At 42.8% G+C, this 18,355-nt stretch overlaps 1 protein-coding gene across 2 annotated transcripts in view; it reads right to left on the reverse strand.

Annotated features, from left to right (window-relative positions):
* ST8SIA6 (ST8 alpha-N-acetyl-neuraminide alpha-2,8-sialyltransferase 6) overlaps window positions 1–18,129 on the reverse strand; it is an 85,025-nt gene extending 66,896 nt beyond the window's left edge. Inside the window, exon 1 of one of the 2 annotated variants that reach the window (XM_077268304.1) lies at window positions 17,721–17,976. In XM_077268304.1, the coding sequence (XP_077124419.1) occupies window positions 17,721–17,917 (197 nt within the window). In that variant the 5' untranslated portion in view covers window positions 17,918–17,976. Of the gene's footprint in view, window positions 1–17,720; window positions 17,977–18,031 lie in introns of those variants that run through there. The other variant, XM_077268305.1, reaches the window with a different exon arrangement.
* Window positions 18,130–18,355: the final 226 nt, after the last annotated feature.

Below are 18,355 nucleotides of genomic sequence, written 5' to 3' on the forward strand. Positions count from 1 at the left end.
ATACAGTGGCTTGGGAAAGGATTCACCCCCCTTGGCATTTTTCGTGTTTTGCTACCTCACAATCTGAACCTGCCTATAACTGTGAACATTTGGCTTTCTTTTTTTATGAAGCAAACAACAAAATAGCTTAAATCTTCAGTGTGCATAACTATTCACCCCACTAAAGTCAGTATTATTTAGAGCCTCATTTTGTGGCAATTACAGCTGCAAGTCACTTTGGATAAGTCTCAACGCAAAACTGCTCCAGCTCCTTCAAGTTAGATGGTTTCCTCTGGTGAACATCAATCTTCAAGTCTGACTACAGATTCTCCACTGGATTCAGGTCTGGACTTTGACTAGGCCACTCCAAAACATTTATACGTTTCCCCTTAAACCACTCAAGTGTTGCTTTAACAGTATGCTTGGGTCATTGTCTTGTTGGAAGGTGAACCTCCGTCCCAGTCTCAAATCACTGAGAGACTGAAACAGATTTTGCTCAAGAATATCCCTGTATTTCACACCATCCATTTTCCCCTCGACTTGGACCATTTTACCAATTCTTGATGCCGAAAAACATCCTCACAGAATGATGCTGCCACCACCAAGTTTCACTGTGGGGATGGTGCTCTTGGAGTGATGAGCTATGTTGGTTTGACGCCAGACATAGCATTAACCTTGGTAGCCAAAAAGTTCAATTTTGGTCTCATCTGACCACAGCACCTTCCTCCATACATTTGGGGAGTTTCCCACATTTCTTTTGGCAAACTCAAAATGAGCTATACAATTTTTGTGTGTAAGTAAAGGCTTTTTCTGCCCACTCTTCCATAAACGCCACCTCTATGGAGTGTACAGCTTATTGTGGTCGCATAGATAGATACTCCAGTCTCTGTTTGGGGGACTCTGCAGCTCCTTCAGGGTTATCTTTGGTCTCTGTGATGCCTCTCTGCTTAATGCCCTCCTTGCCCAGGTTGCGTTTTGGTGGGTGCCCTCTCTTGGCAGGTTTGCCATGGTATCATGTTCTTTCCATTTGATGATAATGGATATGATGGTGCTCTGGGGGATCATCTGAGTTTGAGATATTGTTGTAAAACCCAACCCAGACTTGTACTTCTCAACAACTTTTTGTCCCTGACTTTGGAGATCTCCTTGGTCTTCATGGTATTTGGTTAGTATTGCCTCTTGTTAATGGTGTTGCAGCCTCTGTGGCCTTTCAGAAAAGGGTAAAGTGCATATACTGACAGACATGTGACACTTAGATTGCACACAGATGGACGTCCTATGACTAAGCATGGCACTTATGAAAGAATTTCTGGCACCAGAAATATTTAGGTGCTCCACAGCAAAAGGGGTGAATACGTATGCACATGCAATTTTTAGTTATTTGATCCCATAAATTTAATTTATGCCTATATTTTTCTCACTTCACCAACTTAAGACTATTTAGTGCTGATGCATCAAACACAAAAATATTACACACGGGTTATAATTAGAGATGGGAGAACCCGAACAGTAAAGTTCGGAGTCCGTACCGAACACCTACCGTTCGGGCATGGACACCGAACACAGATTTCACCAGGAAGTCTGTGTTACTGCTCAGGTTTGGCTCCCCAAACACTGGGTGTTTGTCGCGCTGTCATGTGCATAAAAGCGCCACAAACCCTGCTTCTGTGCTTCTGATTGGAGGTAAAAGTGTCACCACCGGTCAGACAGCCGCAGTTCCCAAGCTGTCAAATGACAACGTGAGCCAACAGCTATGATCGGAGGTATAAAGTTTACCTCCGGTCATTGGTGTCGCTTGATGGGACTACTGCTCCCGTCAGCTGCCGCCTGCTGCCGCTAATAATAGCTCCTGCAGAAGCGGCTTCTGGGAGTATTCATCAGCCGATGCCCGTGCTGTATATAAATATTTTTTATTTTAAAACGGCGTGGGTTTCCCTATATTTTTGATAACCAGCCAGGCAAAACTCACAGCTAGAGGCTGTGTTGTGAACCGTGTTTCTGGGCTCCCTCTTGTGGTCACTAATGGTATTGTATGAGTCATGTCTTTCTGCTAGCCTGGGCTTCAGCTGTTTCATTTAGCTGTGGGTGTTCCCTATTTAGTCCTCCTTTGGACTCAGTCTCTTGCCTGGAATCAATGTATTCAGTTCTATTTGGTCTCTTCTTGATGCTTTGCCATCTGACTCATTCAAGAAAAAGCTAAGTCCTGTTTGCATTCTTTGGATCATTTGCATTTTCAGTGTTTTTTGTCCAGCCTGCTCAATATGTGATTTTCTAGCTCGCTGGAAGCTCTAGGGGGCTGATATTCTCCCCTCACATCGCCAGTCGGTGTGGGGGTTCTTGAATATTCAGCGTGGATGTTTTTGCAGGGTTTTCTGCTGACCGCATAGTTCACTTTCTATTTTCTGCCTATCTAGATTAGTGGGCCTCACTTTGCTGAATCTAGTTCATCTCTACGTTTGTGTTTTCCTCTTGCCTCACCGTTATTATTTGTTGGGGGCTTTCTATATCTTTGGGGTTTAATTTCTCTGGAGGCAAGTGAGGTCTTATTTTTCCCTCTAGGGGTAGTCAGTTCTCCGGCTGGCTCGAGACGTCTAGAACCAACGTAGGCACGTTCACCGGCTACTTTTAGTTGTGTGTTAGGATCAGGTATGCGGTTAGCCCAGTTTCCACCTCCCTAGAGCAGTTCCTATGTTTTGCAGACTTGCCAGAGGTCCTCTACCACTAGGACCATAACAGTATTCCAGGCCACTCAGAGTATAAGGGGATGGAAGAAAAAAAAAAATACTCAGACTTCTTTTTAATCCCGCTTCTGCGATGCAATAAACACTTCCTTTAGCATTCAGGATTTTGTTATCCATAGCCCTATGTCTGAATCCAAAATACCTATTCCTGAGCGGTTTTTTGGAGATAGATCTAAGTTCCTGAATTTTAGGAATAATTGTAAATTGTTTCTGTCTCTGAGACCTCGTTCCTCTGGTGATTCCGCTCAGCAGGTTAAAATTGTTATCTCCTTCTTGCGTGGCGACCCTCAAGATTGGGCTTTCTCTCTGGCGCTAGGAGATCCTGCATTGGTGAATGTTGATGCGTTTTTTCTGGCGCTTGGTTTGCTTTATGAGGAGCCTAATCTTGAAAATCAGGCTGAAAAGGCGTTGCTAGCTATCTCTCAAGGTCAGGACGATGCTGAGGTGTATTGTCAAAAATTTCGGAAATGGTCCGTGCTTACTCAATGGAATGAGTGTGCCCTGGCCGCAAATTTCAGAAATGGTCTTTCTGAAGCCATTAAGAATGTGATGGTGGGGTTTCCTACCCCTACAAGTCTGAATGATTCAATGGCTCTGGCCATTCAAATTGATCGGCGTTTGCGGGAGCGCAAATCTGCTAATCCTTTGGCGGTGCTGTCTGAACGGACACATGACCCTATGCAATGTGACAGAATTCTGACCAGAGCCGAACGGCAAAATCATAGACGTCAAAATGGGTTGTGTTTTTACTGTGGTGATTCAACGCATGTTATCTCAGCATGCTCTAAGCGCTTAAAAAGAGTTGTTAATCCTGTTGCCATTAGTACTTTACAGCCTAAATTTATTTTGTCTGTAACCTTAATTTGTTCATTGTCTTCTTACTCAGTCATGGCTTTTGTGGATTCAGGTGCTGCTCTGAGTCTGATGGATTTTTCATTTGCCAGGCGCTGTGGTTTTGTCCTGGAGCCTTTGGAAATTCCTATTCCTCTTAGAGGAATTGATGCTACGCCGTTGGCGGAGAATAAGCCTCAGTATTGGACGCAGGTGACCATGTGCATGACTCCTGTACATCAGGAGGTGATTCGCTTCCTTGTTTTGCATGATTTGCATGATGTTGTCGTTTTGGGTCTGCCATGGCTACAGATCCATAATCCAGTTTTAGATTGGAAAGCTATGACTGTGTCAAGTTGGGGTTGTCGGGGGATTCATGGCGATACTCCGTTGGTGTCTATTGCTTCTTCCACTCCTTCTGAGACCCCTGAGTTTTTGTCAGATTACCAGGATGTATTTAGTGAGCCCAGATCCAGTGCCCTTCCTCCTCATAGGGACTGTGATTGTGCTATAAATTTGATTCCTGGTAGTAAATTTCCTAAGGGTCGACTCTTTAATTTATCTGTACCAGAGCATGCCGCGATGCGGAGTTATATAAAGGAGTCTTTGGAGAAGGGACATATTCGCCCATCCTCTTCTCCTCTTGGTGCAGGATTTTTTTTTTGTGGCCAAGAAGGACGGGTCTTTGAGACCTTGTATAGATTATCGTCTTCTGAATAAGATCACGGTCAAATTTCAGTATCCTTTGCCTTTGTTGTCTGATTAGTTTGCTCGGATTAAGGGTGCCAGTTGGTTCACCAAGATAGATCTTCGTGGTGCGTATAACCTTGTGCGCATTAAGCAGGGAGATGAATGGAAAACAGCATTTAATACGCCCGAGGGTCATTTTGAGTACTTGGTGATGCCTTTTGGACTCTCTAATGCTCCTTCTGTGTTTCAGTCCTTCATGCATGATATCTTCCGAAAATATCTGGATAAATTTATGATTGTTTATCTGGATGATATTTTGGTTTTTTCTGATGATTGGGAGTCCCATGTGAACCAGGTCAGGATGGTGTTTCAGGTTCTGCGTGATAATGCTTTGTTTGTGAAGGGCTCAAAATGTCTCTTTGGAGTACAGAAGGTTTCTTTTTTGGGTTTCATCTTTTCCCCTTCTACTGTGGAGATGGACCCAGTCAAGGTCCGTGCCATTCATGACTGGACTCAGCCCACATCTGTTAAGAGCCTTCAGAAGTTCTTGGGCTTTGCTAACTTTTACCGTCGTTTTATCGCTAATTTTTCTAGCGTAGTTAAACCTTTGACGGATATGACCAAGAAAGGTTCCGATGTTGCTAATTGGTCTCCTGCGGCCGTGGAGGCCTTTCGGGAGCTGAAGCACCGGTTTACTTCAGCGCCAGTCTTGTGCCAGCCGGATGTCTCTCTTCCCTTCCAGGTTGAAGTTGATGCTTCTGAGATTGGTGCGGGGGCCGTTTTGTCGCAGAGAAGCTCTGATGGCTCTGTGATGAAGCCATGTGCTTTCTTTTCCAGAAAATTTTCGCCTGCTGAGCGGAACTATGATGTTGGTAATCGGGAGTTGCTGGCTATGAAGTGGGCATTTGAGGAGTGGCGACATTGGCTCGAGGGAGCTAAGCATCGTGTGGTGGTCTTGACTGATCATAAAAATCTGATTTATCTCGAGTCTGCCAAGCGTCTGAATCCTAGACAGGCTCGTTGGTCGTTGTTTTTCTCCCGTTTTGACTTTGTGGTCTCATACCTGCCTGGTTCGAAGAACGTGAAGGCTGATGCGCTTTCTAGGAGTTTTGTGCCTGACTCTCCGGGAGTCTCGGAACCGGCTGGTATTCTCAGAGAGGGAGTGATTTTGTCTGCCATTTCCCCAGATTTGCGACGAGTGCTGCAGAAATTTCAGGCTGATAGACCTGATCGTTGCCCACCAGAGAGACTGTTTGTCCCTGATAGATGGACCAGCAGAGTTATTTCCGAGGTTCATTCTTCGGTGTTGGCGGGGCATCCTGGGATTTTTGGTACCAGAGATTTGGTGGCTAGGTCCTTTTGGTGGCCTTCCTTGTCGCGGGATGTGCGTTCCTTTGTGCAGTCCTGTGGGATTTGTGCTCGGGCTAAGCCTTGCTGTTCTCGTGCCAGCGGGTTGCTTTTGCCCTTGCCTATCCCGAAGAGGCCTTGGACGCACATTTCCATGGATTTCATTTCGGATCTTCCAGTGTCTCAGAAGATGTCGGTCATCTGGGTGGTGTGCGATCGTTTTTCCAAAATGGTCCATTTGGTGCCCTTACCTAAGTTGCCTTCTTCCTCCGATTTGGTTCCTTTGTTCTTTCAGAATGTGGTTCGTTTGCACGGCATCCCTGAGAATATTGTGTCTGACAGAGGATCCCAGTTTGTGTCCAGATTCTGGCGATCCTTTTGTGCTAAGATGGGTATTGACTTGTCGTTCTCATCGGCTTTTCATCCTCAGACTAATGGCCAAACCGAGCGAACTAATCAGACGTTGGAAACTTATTTAAGATGTTTTGTTTCTGCGGATCAGGATGATTGGGTGACCTTTTTGCCACTGGCCGAGTTTGCCCTTAATAATAGGGCTAGTTCTGCCACTTTGGTTTTGCCCTTTTTCTGCAATTCTGGTTTTCATCCTCGTTTTTCCTCGGGCCAGGTTGAACCTTCTGACTGTCCTGGGGTTGATTCTGTGGTGGATAGGTTGCAGCGGATTTGGAACCATGTGGTGGACAATTTGAAATTGTCACAGGAGAAGGCTCAGCGTTTTGCCAACCGCCGCCGCGGTGTGGGTCCCCGACTTTGTATTTAGGATTTGGTTTGGTTGTCTTCTCGGCATGTTCCTTTGAAGGTCTCCTCTCCTAAGTTCAAGCCTCGCTTTATCGGTCCTTATAAGATTTTGGAAATCCTTAACCCGGTGTCTTTTCGTTTGGACCTTCCAGCGTCATTTGCTATTCATAATGTGTTCCATAGGTCCTTGTTGCGGCGATACGTGGTGCCGGTGGTTCCTGCTGTTGAGCCTCCTGCCCCGGTTTTGGTTGAGGGCGAGTTGGAGTACGTGGTAGAGAAGATCTTGGATTCTCGTATCTCTAGACGTAGACTGCAGTATTTGGTTAAGTGGAAGGGCTATGGTCAGGAGGATAATTCCTGGGTTGTTGCCTCTGATGTTCATGCGGCTGATTTGGTTCATGCATTTCACGCTGCTCATCCTGATCGCCCTGGGGGTCTTGGTGAGGGTTCGGTGACCCCTCCTCAAGGGGGGGGTACTGTTGTGAACCGTGTTTCTGGGCTCCCTCTTGTGGTCACTAATGGTATTGTATGAGTCATGTCTTTCTGCTAGCCTGGGCTTCAGCTGTTTCATTTAGCTGTGGGTGTTCCCTATTTAGTCCTCCTTTGGACTCAGTCTCTTGCCTGGAATCAATGTATTCAGTTCTATTTGGTCTCCTCCTGATTCTTTGCCATCTGACTCATTCAAGAAAAAGCTAAGTCCTGTTTGCATTCTTTGGATCATTTGCATTTTCAGTGTTTTTTGTCCAGCCTGCTCAATATGTGATTTTCTAGCTGCAACAGGGCTGCAACCCTCAGTTGTCAGCGTTAGCAAGGTTGGTTATCAAGAATAGTAGGTTCCCCACTCTGATTTTTTTAAATATTTAAATAAATAATTTTTAAAAATGGAGTGGGGTTCTCCCTATTTTTGAAAACCAGTCTGGCTAAAGCAGACAGCTGGAGACTGGTACTCTCAGGCTGGTAAGGGACCATGGATATTGCCCCCCCCAGCCTAAAAATAGCAGCCCGCAACTGCCCAGAAAAGGCACATCTATTAGATGCGCCAATTCTGGCGCTTTGCCCGACTCTTCCCATTTGCCCTGTAGCGGTGGCAAGTGAGGTCCATATTTGTAGGGTTGATGTCACCTTTGTATTGTCTGGTGACATCAAGCCCACAGATTACACTGCGTGTAGAATTATTAGGCAAATTGTTTTTTTGGATCACATGATACTTTTTATACATGTTGTCCTACTCCAAGCTGTTCAGGCTTGAGAGCCAACTACAAATTAAGTAAATCAGGTGATGTGCATCTCTGTAATGAGGAGGGGTGTTGTCTAATGACATCAAAACCCTATATAAGGTGTGCTTAATTATTAGGCAACTTCCTTTCCTTTGGCAAAATGGGTCAGAAGAGAGATTTGACTGGCTCTGAAAAGTCCAGAATTGTGAGATGTCTTGCAGAGGGATGCAGCAGTCTTAAAATTGCCAAACTTTTGAAGTGTGATCACCAAACAATCAAGCGTTTCATGGCAAATAGCCAACAGGGTCGCAAGAAGCGTGTTGGGCAAAAAAGGCGCAAAATAACTGCCCATGAATTGAGGAAAATCAAGCGTGAAGCTGCCAAGATGCCATTTGCCACTAGTTTTGCCATATTTCAGAGCTGCAATGCTACTGGAGTAACAAAAAGCACAAGGTGTGCGATACTCAGAAACATGGCCAAGGTAAGGAAGGCTGAAAAACGACCACCTTTGAACAAGAAACATAAGATAAAACGTCAAGACTGGGCCAAGAAATATCTTAAGACTGACTTTTCAAAGGATTTATGGACTGATGAAATGAGAGTGACTCTTGATGGGCCGGATGGATGGGCCAGAGGCTGGATGAGTAAAGGGCAGAGAGCTCCACTCCGACTCAGACACCAGCAAGGTGGAGGTGGGGTACTGGTATGGGCTGGTATCATCAAAGATGAACTTGTGGGACCTTTTCGGTTTGAGGATGGAGTGAAGCTCAACTCCCAGACCTACTGCCAGTTTCTGGAAGACAACTTCTTCATGCAGTGGTACAGGAAGAAGTCGGTATCTTTCAAGAAAAACATGATTTTAATGCTCCATCACATGCCTCCAACGACTCCACAGTGTGGCTGGCCAGTAAAGGTCTCAAAGAAGAAATAATAATGACATGGCCCCCTTGTTCACCTGATCTGAACCCCATAGAGAACCTGTGGTCCCTCATAAAATGTGAGATCTACAGGGAGGGAAAACAGTCCACCTCTCGGAACAGTGTCTGGGAGGCTGTGGTGGCTGCTGCAGGCAATGTTGGTCATAAACAGATCAAGCAACTGACAGAATCTATGGAAGGAGGCTGCTGAGTGTCATCATAAAGAAAGGTGGCTATAATGTCACTAATTTTTTTTTGTTTTGTTTTTGCATGTCAGAAATGTTTATTTCTAAATTTTGTGCAGTTATATTGATTTACCTGGTGAAAATAAACAAGTGAGATGGGAATATATTTGGTTTTTATTAAGTTGCCTAATAATTCTGCACAGTAATAGTTACCTGCACAAACAGATATCCTCCTAAGATAGCCAAATCTAAAAAAAACACTCCAACTTCCAAAAATATTACGCTTTGATATTTATGAGTCTTTTGGGTTGATTGAGAACATAGTTGTTGATCAATAATAAAAATAATCCTCTGAAATACAACTTGCCTAATAATTCTGCACGCAGTGTAGTAAAGGAGAGGCAGTAACCTCGATGACATCACCGCTAGTCACTGATTCTCCGCACACAGCAGCTCATTCATCAGTGGTTCTCAGCCTGGATGGTCACATCTTGGCACCATCCAGTTTGAAAACTATTTAAAGACATGGATTACGGCATGGGACAGAATGACGGATATGTGAGGGATATGGTTGTGTTTTATTTTTGTTTTATTACAGGAGACAAGGGATTTGGTGGAATGGGCATTAGGTGAGTATAATTGTGCTTGTTATCTTTAAATAAAAAAGTAAAAGTGTGTTTTGTTTTATTTCCAATAAAGGACTTTATTCTGTCTTTATTTACCATATAACTATAGAATTAGTAATGGATAGGTGTCTTATAGACGCTTCTCCATTAGTAATCCATGGGCTTGATGTCACCAGATAATACAAAGGCGACATCAACCTCACAAATATGAAGCCCACTTGCCACCGCTATAGGGCAAGTGGGAAGAGCCAGGCAATGTGTCAGAATTGGCAGATCTTATAGATGTACCTTTTCTGGGTAGCTGCAGGCAGCCATTTTTAGGCTGGAGGAAGCAATATCCATGGCCCCTTACCAGCCTCAGAATACCAGCCCCTGTCTGCTTTAGCAAGGCTGGTTGTCAAAAATGGGGGGGACCCCGAGCCATTTGTTTTTATTATTTATTTCAATAATTACAAAAATCAGAGTGGGGACCCCACTATTTTTGATAACCAGCCTTGCTGAAGCTGACAGCTGAGGGTTGCAACCCCCCAGCTGTGAGTTTTGCCTGGCTGGTTATCTAAAAAACAGGGGCACTCACGCCGTTTTGTTTTCTTAATTGTTTATTTACAGCGCAGAAGCGGCTGATGAATACTCCCATCAGGCGCTCCTGCTCTCAGTGTTATTAGTGGCAGCTGGCATCAGCTGATGGGAGCAGTAGTCCCTTCAGCTGATACCAGTAACTGGAGGTAACCTTTACATATCTGATCACAGCTGCGCGCTCACGCTATCATTTGACAGCTTGGGAACTGCGGCTCTCTGACAGGCGGTGATGAATTTACCACCGATCAGAAGCAGTGTTTTCCGCGCTGTCTTGCACATGACAGCTTGGCAAACACCAGATGTGCAGGGCCCCCATTCAATTGAATGGGGTCTGGGTTCGGGTACTATTCTGGTACCCAAATCCAAACTTTTTGTAACTGTTCGGCCGAACCCGCCAGAACGGAACCGCCTATCTCTAGTTGCAATGTAACAAAATATGTAAAAAGCCAAAGGGGGTGAATACTTTCGCAAACCACTGTATTTCTGTCAATGTATATCTACCTGTGTATGTCTATATGTGTGTGTTCAGACAAAATACATCACTTACAAAAAAAATATTTTAATGGGAACCTGTCACATTGATTGTGGTGGTAACTGATTTGTTAGCAGCATGTTACAGAGCAGAAAATGCTATTCACACACATACTGTATATATATATATATATATATATATATATATATATATATATATATATATATATATATATAATAGTATACTGTATATAGTTTTCTTGAAAAAGATCTGGTATACTGTGTAATTAAATTAGGAGTCCAGTGGGCGGTCCGAACCAGTGATTGACCATACTGTCAATACATTACTTAGTATCTCCATGCTGACAGGTTCCCTTTAAAGGGGATGTCAACTACTAGGCCAACCCCTTCTTGATCAAAATGTTAGGCCCCCATAGAATAATAAAGCCTATACTCACCTCCCATACCAGTGCCATTCCCACGGTATCGGTACTTGCGGTCCTAGGGCTCGCGTGCGGTTGTTGTGACACGTGACGCCGGCGCCCAATCAGAGCTACCATCACTGTCTCCGCCTTCGGACAAACTCAACATGAAGAGGAAGTCCGGGCGGCAGCTGTTCTCTGACTTCCTGTTCATGCTCAATTCTACAAGAGGGGGGGACAGTGACGGCAGCGCTGATTGGGCGCCGGCGTCACAACAAGAGCACGGAATGACGCCTGTACGGGAGGTGAGCACAAGCTTTATTATTTTGTGGGGGCCAAGCGAGAGGCATGAGAAGAAATTGTCCAAGTAGTAGACAACTTCTTTAAAATAATATTGTTTATGTTCTGACACCTCTGTGAATTGTGATGTTCACAAAATATAATGGGGGAAGTCATAATTCTGTCTTAAGACATCAATAATAAATGGCTTTGTGTGTGTTTGTGCATGTGGTGGTGAAAATCATAATGTGACACTTCAAAAAACTGCATATGTGTGTGTATATATAAGTGTAAATGTATACATGTATGTATTTGTGTGTATGTGTTTGTGTGTATATATACAGTGCCTTGCGAAAGTATTCGGCCCCCTGGAACTTTTCAACCTTTTCCCACATATCATGCTTCAAACATAAAGATACCAAATGTAAATTTTTGGTGAAGAATCAACAAGTGGAACACAATTGTGAAGTTGAACGAAATTTATTGGTTATTTAAAATTCAAAAACTGATAAGTGGGGCGTGCAATATTATTCGTTCCCTTAAACTTAATACTTTGTTGCGCCACCTTTTGCTGCGATTACAGCTGCAATTCTCTTGGGGTCTGTCTCTATCAGTTTTGTACATCGAGAGACTGAAATTCTTGCCCATTCTTCCTTGGCAAACAGCTCGAGCTCAGTGAGGTTTGATGGAGATCGTTTGTGAACAGCGGTTTTCAGCTCTTTCCACAAATTCTCGATTGGATTGGGGTCTGGACTTTGACTTGGCCATTCTAACACCTGGATACGTTTATTTGTGAACCATTCCAGTGTAGATTTTGCTTTATGTTTGAGATCATTGTCTTGTTGGAAGACAAATCTCCGTCCCAGTCTCAGGTCTTTTACAGACTTGGTTTTCTTCAAGAATGGTCCTGTATTTGGCTCCATCCATCTTCCCATCAATCTTAACCATCTTCCCTGTCCCTGCTGAAGAAAAGCAGGCCCAAACCATGATGCTGCCACCAGGGCCAGACTGGCCATCTGGCAATTCTGGCAAATGCCAGAAGGGCCTGTCCGATCATGGGCTGCCTTGTCTGCTATGTTGTTAACAGAATCGGTGTTCTGAAGACACCCATACTGTTAAGAGTTGTGACGGAGCACAAATTCGCTGACTCCATCACTTGCCCCAGCAGGCCACGGGAAGCAACGGGCGGGAATTATTAGAAATATTGGTCTTGTAGAAAATCTTCCTTTTCTCCATCCAGGGTAACATTAGTAATATATCCCATCTGGTTCATGGGGACAGGGACAACATGGGCCTGTGTGATTTCAAATGCCAGGGCTGAACTTCAGGCCCAGTCCGTACCTGGCTGCCACCACCATGTTTGACAGTGGGGATGGTGTGTTCAGGGTGATGAGCTGTGTTGCCTTTACGCCAAACATATCGTTTGGCATTGTTACCAAAAAGTTTGATTTTGGTTTCATCTGACCAGAACACCTTCTTCCACATGTTTGGTGTGTCTCCTAGGTGGCTTGTTGCAAACTTTAAACTACACTTTTTATGGATATCTCTGAGAAATGGCTTTCTTCTTGACACTCTTCCATAAAGGCCAGATTTGTGCAGTGTATGACTGATTGTTGTCCTATGGACAGACTGTCCCACCACAGCTGTAGATCTCTGCAGTTCATCCAGAGTGATCATGGGCCTCTTGGCTGCATCTCTGATCAGTCTTTTCCTTGTTTGAGATGAAAGTTTAGAGGGACGGCCGGGTCTTGGTTGATTTGCAGTGGTATGATACTCCTTCCATTTCAATATGATCGCTTGCACAGTGCTCCTTGGGATGTTTAAAGTTTTCAAAATCATTTTGCATCCAAATCCGGCTTTAAACTTCTCCACAACAGTATCACGGACCTGCCTGTTGTGTTCCTTGGTCTTAATGATGCTCTCTGTGCTTCAAACAGAACCCTGAGACTATCACAGAGCAGCTGCATTTATATGGAGACTTGATTACACACAGGTGGATTATATTTATCATCATTAGGCATTTAGGACAACATTGGATCATTCAGAGATCCACAATGAACTTCTGGAGGGAGTTTGCTGCATTGAAAGTAAAGGGGCCGAATAATATCGCACGCCCACTTTTCAGTTTTTGAATTTCCACAAAAATTTAAAATAACCAATAAATTTCATTCAACTTCACAATTGTGTTCTACTTGTTGTTGATTCTTCACCAAAAAATTACATTTGGGATCTTTATGTTTGAAGCATGATATGTGGGAAAAGGTTGAAAAGTTCCAGGGAGCCGAATACTTTCGCAAGACACTGTATGTATATATGTGTGTGTGTATGTATACATATATGTGTGTATTTGCTTGTATGTGTTTCTGTATATATATACAATACAGACCAAAAGTTTGGACACACCTCATTTAAAGATTTCTCTGTATTTTCATGACTATGAAAATTGTAAATTCATCAAAACTATGAATTAACACATGTGGAATTATATACTTAACAAAAAAGTGTGAAACAACTGAAATTATGTCTTATATTCTAGGTTCTTCAACGTAGCCACCTTTTGCTTTGATGACTGCTTTGCACACTCTTGGCATTCTCTTGATGAGCTTCAAGAGGTAGTCACCGGGAATGGTCTTCCAACAATCTTGAAGGAGTTCCCAGAGATGCTTAGCACTTGTTGGCCCTTTTGCCTTCACTCTGCGGTCCAGCTCACCCCAAACCATCTCGATTGGGTTCAGGTCTGGTGACTGTGGAGGCCACGTCATCTGGCGTAGCACCCCACCACTCTACTTCTTGGTCAAATAGCCCTTACACAGCCTGGAGGTGTGTTTGGGGTCATTGTCCTGTTGAAAAATAAATGATGGTCCAACTAAACGCAAAGCGGATGGAATAGCATGCCGCTGCAAGATGCTGTGGTAGCCATACTGGTTCAGTATGCCTTCAATTTTGAATAAATCCCCAAAAGTGTCACCAGCAAAGCCCCCCCACACCATCACACCTCCTCCTCCATGCTTCACGGTGGGAACCAGGCATGTATAGTCCATCCGTTCACCTTTTCTGCGTCTCACAAAGACACGGTGGTTGGAACCAAAGATCTCAAATTTGGACTCATCAGACCAAAGCACAGATTTCCACTGGTCTAATGTCCATCCCTTGTGTTCTTTAGCCCAAACAAGTCTCTTCTGCTTGTTGCCTGTCCTTAGCAGTGGTTTCCCAGCAGCTATTTTACCATGAAGGCCTGCTGCACAAAGTCTCCTCTTAACAGTTGTTGTAGAGATGTGTCTGCTGCTAGAACTCTGTGTGGCATTGACCTGGTCTCTAATCTGAACTGCTGTTAACCTGTGATTTCTGAGGCTGGTGACTCGGATAAACTTATCCTCAGAAGCAGAGGTGACTCTTGGTCTTCCTTTCCTGGTGCGGTCCTCATGTGAGCCAGTTTCTTTGTAGCGCTTGATGGTATTTGCCATTGCACTTGGGGACACTTTCAAAGTTTTCCCAATTTTTCAGACTGACTGACCTTCATTTCTTAAAGTAATGATGGCCACTCGTTTTTCTTTACTTAGCTGCTTTTTTCTTGCCATAATACAAATGCTAACAGTCTATTCAGTAGGACTATCAGCTGTGTATCCATCATACTTCTGCACAACACAACTGATGGTCCCAACCCCATTTATAAGGCAAGAAATCCCACTTATTAAAGCTGACAGGGCACACCTGTGAAGTGAAAACCATTCCCGGTGACTACCTCTTGAAGCTCATCAAGAGAATGCCAAGAGTGTGCAAAGCAGTCGTCAAAGCAAAAGGTGGCTACTTTGAAGAACCTAGAATATAAGACATATTTTCAGTTGTTTCACACTTTTTTGTTAAGTATATAATTCCACATGTGTTAATTCATAGTTTTGATGCCGTCAGTGTGAATGTACAATTTTCATAGTCATGAAAATACAGAAAAATCTTTAAATGAGGTGTGTCCAAACTTTTGGTCTGTACTATATATATATATATATATATATGTGTGTGTGTGTGCGCATGTGGATTTCTGTACATATGTGTGTGTATGTATGCATTTTTGTGTGTGGGTGTGTCTATGTACTGTATGTGTGTGTGTGTGTGTGTGTGTGTGTGTGTGTGTGTGTGTGTGTGTGTGTGTGTGTGTGTGTGTGTGTGTGTGTGTGAATACATACATTGTGATGTTTACATACATGATGGGTGAAAAGTAAAATTAATTCTTCTATGTTTTTGATTTTGGAACCAGACATCTGTGAGCAACAGTTGCAGAGAAATATCTACACATATAGTAAATGTACATCCGCACATAGCCATGAGTGGTCTCCAGAGTGACACCAACCTCGCCGACAAAGAAAGGACTCCCGGAGGGTGTGAACCATGCCTGACCTGTTTGTGATCGATAGATAACGAATATAGAATGCAGATAAAATGTTTAAAATGCCATGAGAATCTATCAATAAAAAGTAACACAAAGTACAATCATACAACAGACTACAACACTACAATATAAGGTACCGCAATCTAACAGCACAATGCTGGAATACTGACGATAGAGGATCAGTGCAGATGTCTAGATTCCATCTGAAGAGACTGGAGGATCTGGGACTGGGATCAGCTGCAGACACTACAGACGCTGCTGGGATTACATGGGACTGACGGCCTCTGTATATGTACAGGCTCATGTACTACAGAGCGCAGCCGACACCTCCGTATACAAGGACAGGAATACGTATCACCGCTCTATAGTGACACTGCGACCTCAGTGACAGCATGGGAGAGATGGATGGATAAAAATGGAAAAAGCATTCAGCACTCCAATATTTACCAAAAGAAAGTGGACTTTATTGAGCCCGTGTTTGATGGCGACTTGTAAAAGGTTTACTGCAACTGAAACGTCACCACCAAACCTGGGCTAAATAAAGTCCACTTTCTTTTGGTAAATATTGGAGTGCTGAATGCTTTTTCCATTTATATATATTTTTGCATGGGAGGCTGTGCACCCATCATTTATATGTCTATAGTGTGCTGTTCCAATTTTCTACTCAAGATAGATAGATAGATAATAGATAGATAGATAGATAGATAGATAATAGATAGATAGATGATAGATAGATAATAGATAGATAGATAGATAGATAATAGATAGATAGATAGATAATAGATAGATAGATAGATAGATAGATAGATAGATAGATAGATAGATAATAGAGAATAGATAGATAGATAGATAGATAGATAGATAGATAGATAGATAGATAGATAGATAGATAGATAGATAGATGAGATAGATAGATAGATAGATAGATAATAGATAGATAGATAGATAGATGATAGATAGATAATAGATAGATAGATAGATACATAGATAATAGATAGATAGATAGATAATAGATAGATAGATAGATAATAGATAGATAGATAGATAGATAGATAGATAGATAGATAGATAGATAGATAGATGATAGATAGATAGATAGATAGATAGATAATAGATAGATAGATAGATAGATAGATAGATGATAGATAGATAATAGATAGATGATAGATGATAGATAGATAATAGATAGATGATAGATAGATGATAGATAGATAGATAGATAATAGATGGATAGATAGATAGATAGATAGATGATAGATAGATAGATAGATAGATAGATAGATAGATAGATAATAGATAGATAGATAGATAGATAATAGATAGATAGATAATAGATAGATAGATAGATAGATAGATAATAGATAGATAGATAGATAGATAGATAGATAGATAGATGATAGATAGATAATTGATAGATGATAGATAGATAATAGATAGATGATAGATAGATGATAGATAGATAGATAGATAGATAATAGATGGATAGATAGATAGATAGATAGATAGATGATAGATAGATAGATAGATAGATAGATAGATAGATAGATAGATAGATAGATAATAGATAGATAGATAGATAGATAATAGATAGATAGATAATAGATAGATAGATAGATAGATAGATAATAGATAGATAGATAATAGATAGATAGATAGATAGATAATAGATAGATAGATAATAGATAGATAGATAGATAGATAGATAGATAGATAGATAATAGATAGATAGATAAATAGATAGATAATAGATAGATAATAGATAGATAGATAGATAGATAGATAGATAGATAGATAGATAGATGATAGATAGATGATAGATAGATGATAGATAGATGATAGATAGATAGATAATAGATAGATGATAGATAGATAGATAGATAGATAGATAGATAGATAGATAGATGATAGATAGATAGATAGATAGATAGATAGATAGATAGATAGATAGATAGATGATAGATAGATAGATAGATGATAGATAGATAGATAATAGATAGATAGATAGATGATAGATAGATAGATAGATAGATAGATAGATAGATAGATAGATAGATAGATAGTAGACAGTGAATTACACACAGGTACGGTCTCTACAGATGATTAGTGACACACACACACACACAGGTGAGAGGACACGAGTGACCACAGATACACGCACAGATCAGAGCCGGATCCTTCCCACAATCTCTCCCCACGCCGGGTGTCACAGGCTGCGGGTCCCTACATACAGGTGCGGTATAGACCCCACATGGGCAGACACGTGCTGGACCTCCACACCCGGCCGGCAGTGTGGTACCTGTAGTGCGCCGAGTCCCGGATCGTCAGCCAGCCGGTGATGAGCAGCAGCAGCAGGCAGGTCAGCAGCAGGATGCCGGCGCTCCTCTTCATGTCTTGCACCCACATGCCAGGCGTGCCTCCGGTGTGACAGCGCAGCTGGCGACCACCCTCCCAGGTCACCAGGAGCCCCCACCTGTCTGCAGAGCCGGCCACCATACAGCCGGCTGCTGGGTGTCCATCCTCCGCCCTCCTGTCTGCAGCCCACCCAGCCTCCCTCCTCCTCTCCTCCTCCCTCCTCCCACGGGCTCCTACATTTCCTCCACTTCTCACCTTCTAGTCGCAGCCTCCAGCTGTGGGGGCGCCAGGAGCCCGGGCTACCATCTGGGGGACGGTCACCTGGCATGTGCCAGTCATGGACCAGCCTGTGCCACCAGCACTGCGGCCCACACTAGTGGTGTGGAGAAACCTGTGGAGGCAGATCTCATAGTTTACAGCTACAATTACACAGACTATAATCCAGTATTCCATAATCCAGAATATTAGATAATCCAACATGTTATAATGCAGAATATTAGATAATCCAACATGTTATAATGCAGAATATTAGATAATCCAACATGTTATAATGCAGAATATTAGATAATCCAACATGCT

Source organism: Ranitomeya variabilis, chromosome 6 (assembly GCF_051348905.1).
Source record: "Ranitomeya variabilis isolate aRanVar5 chromosome 6, aRanVar5.hap1, whole genome shotgun sequence".
NCBI lineage: Eukaryota > Metazoa > Chordata > Amphibia > Anura > Dendrobatidae > Ranitomeya > Ranitomeya variabilis.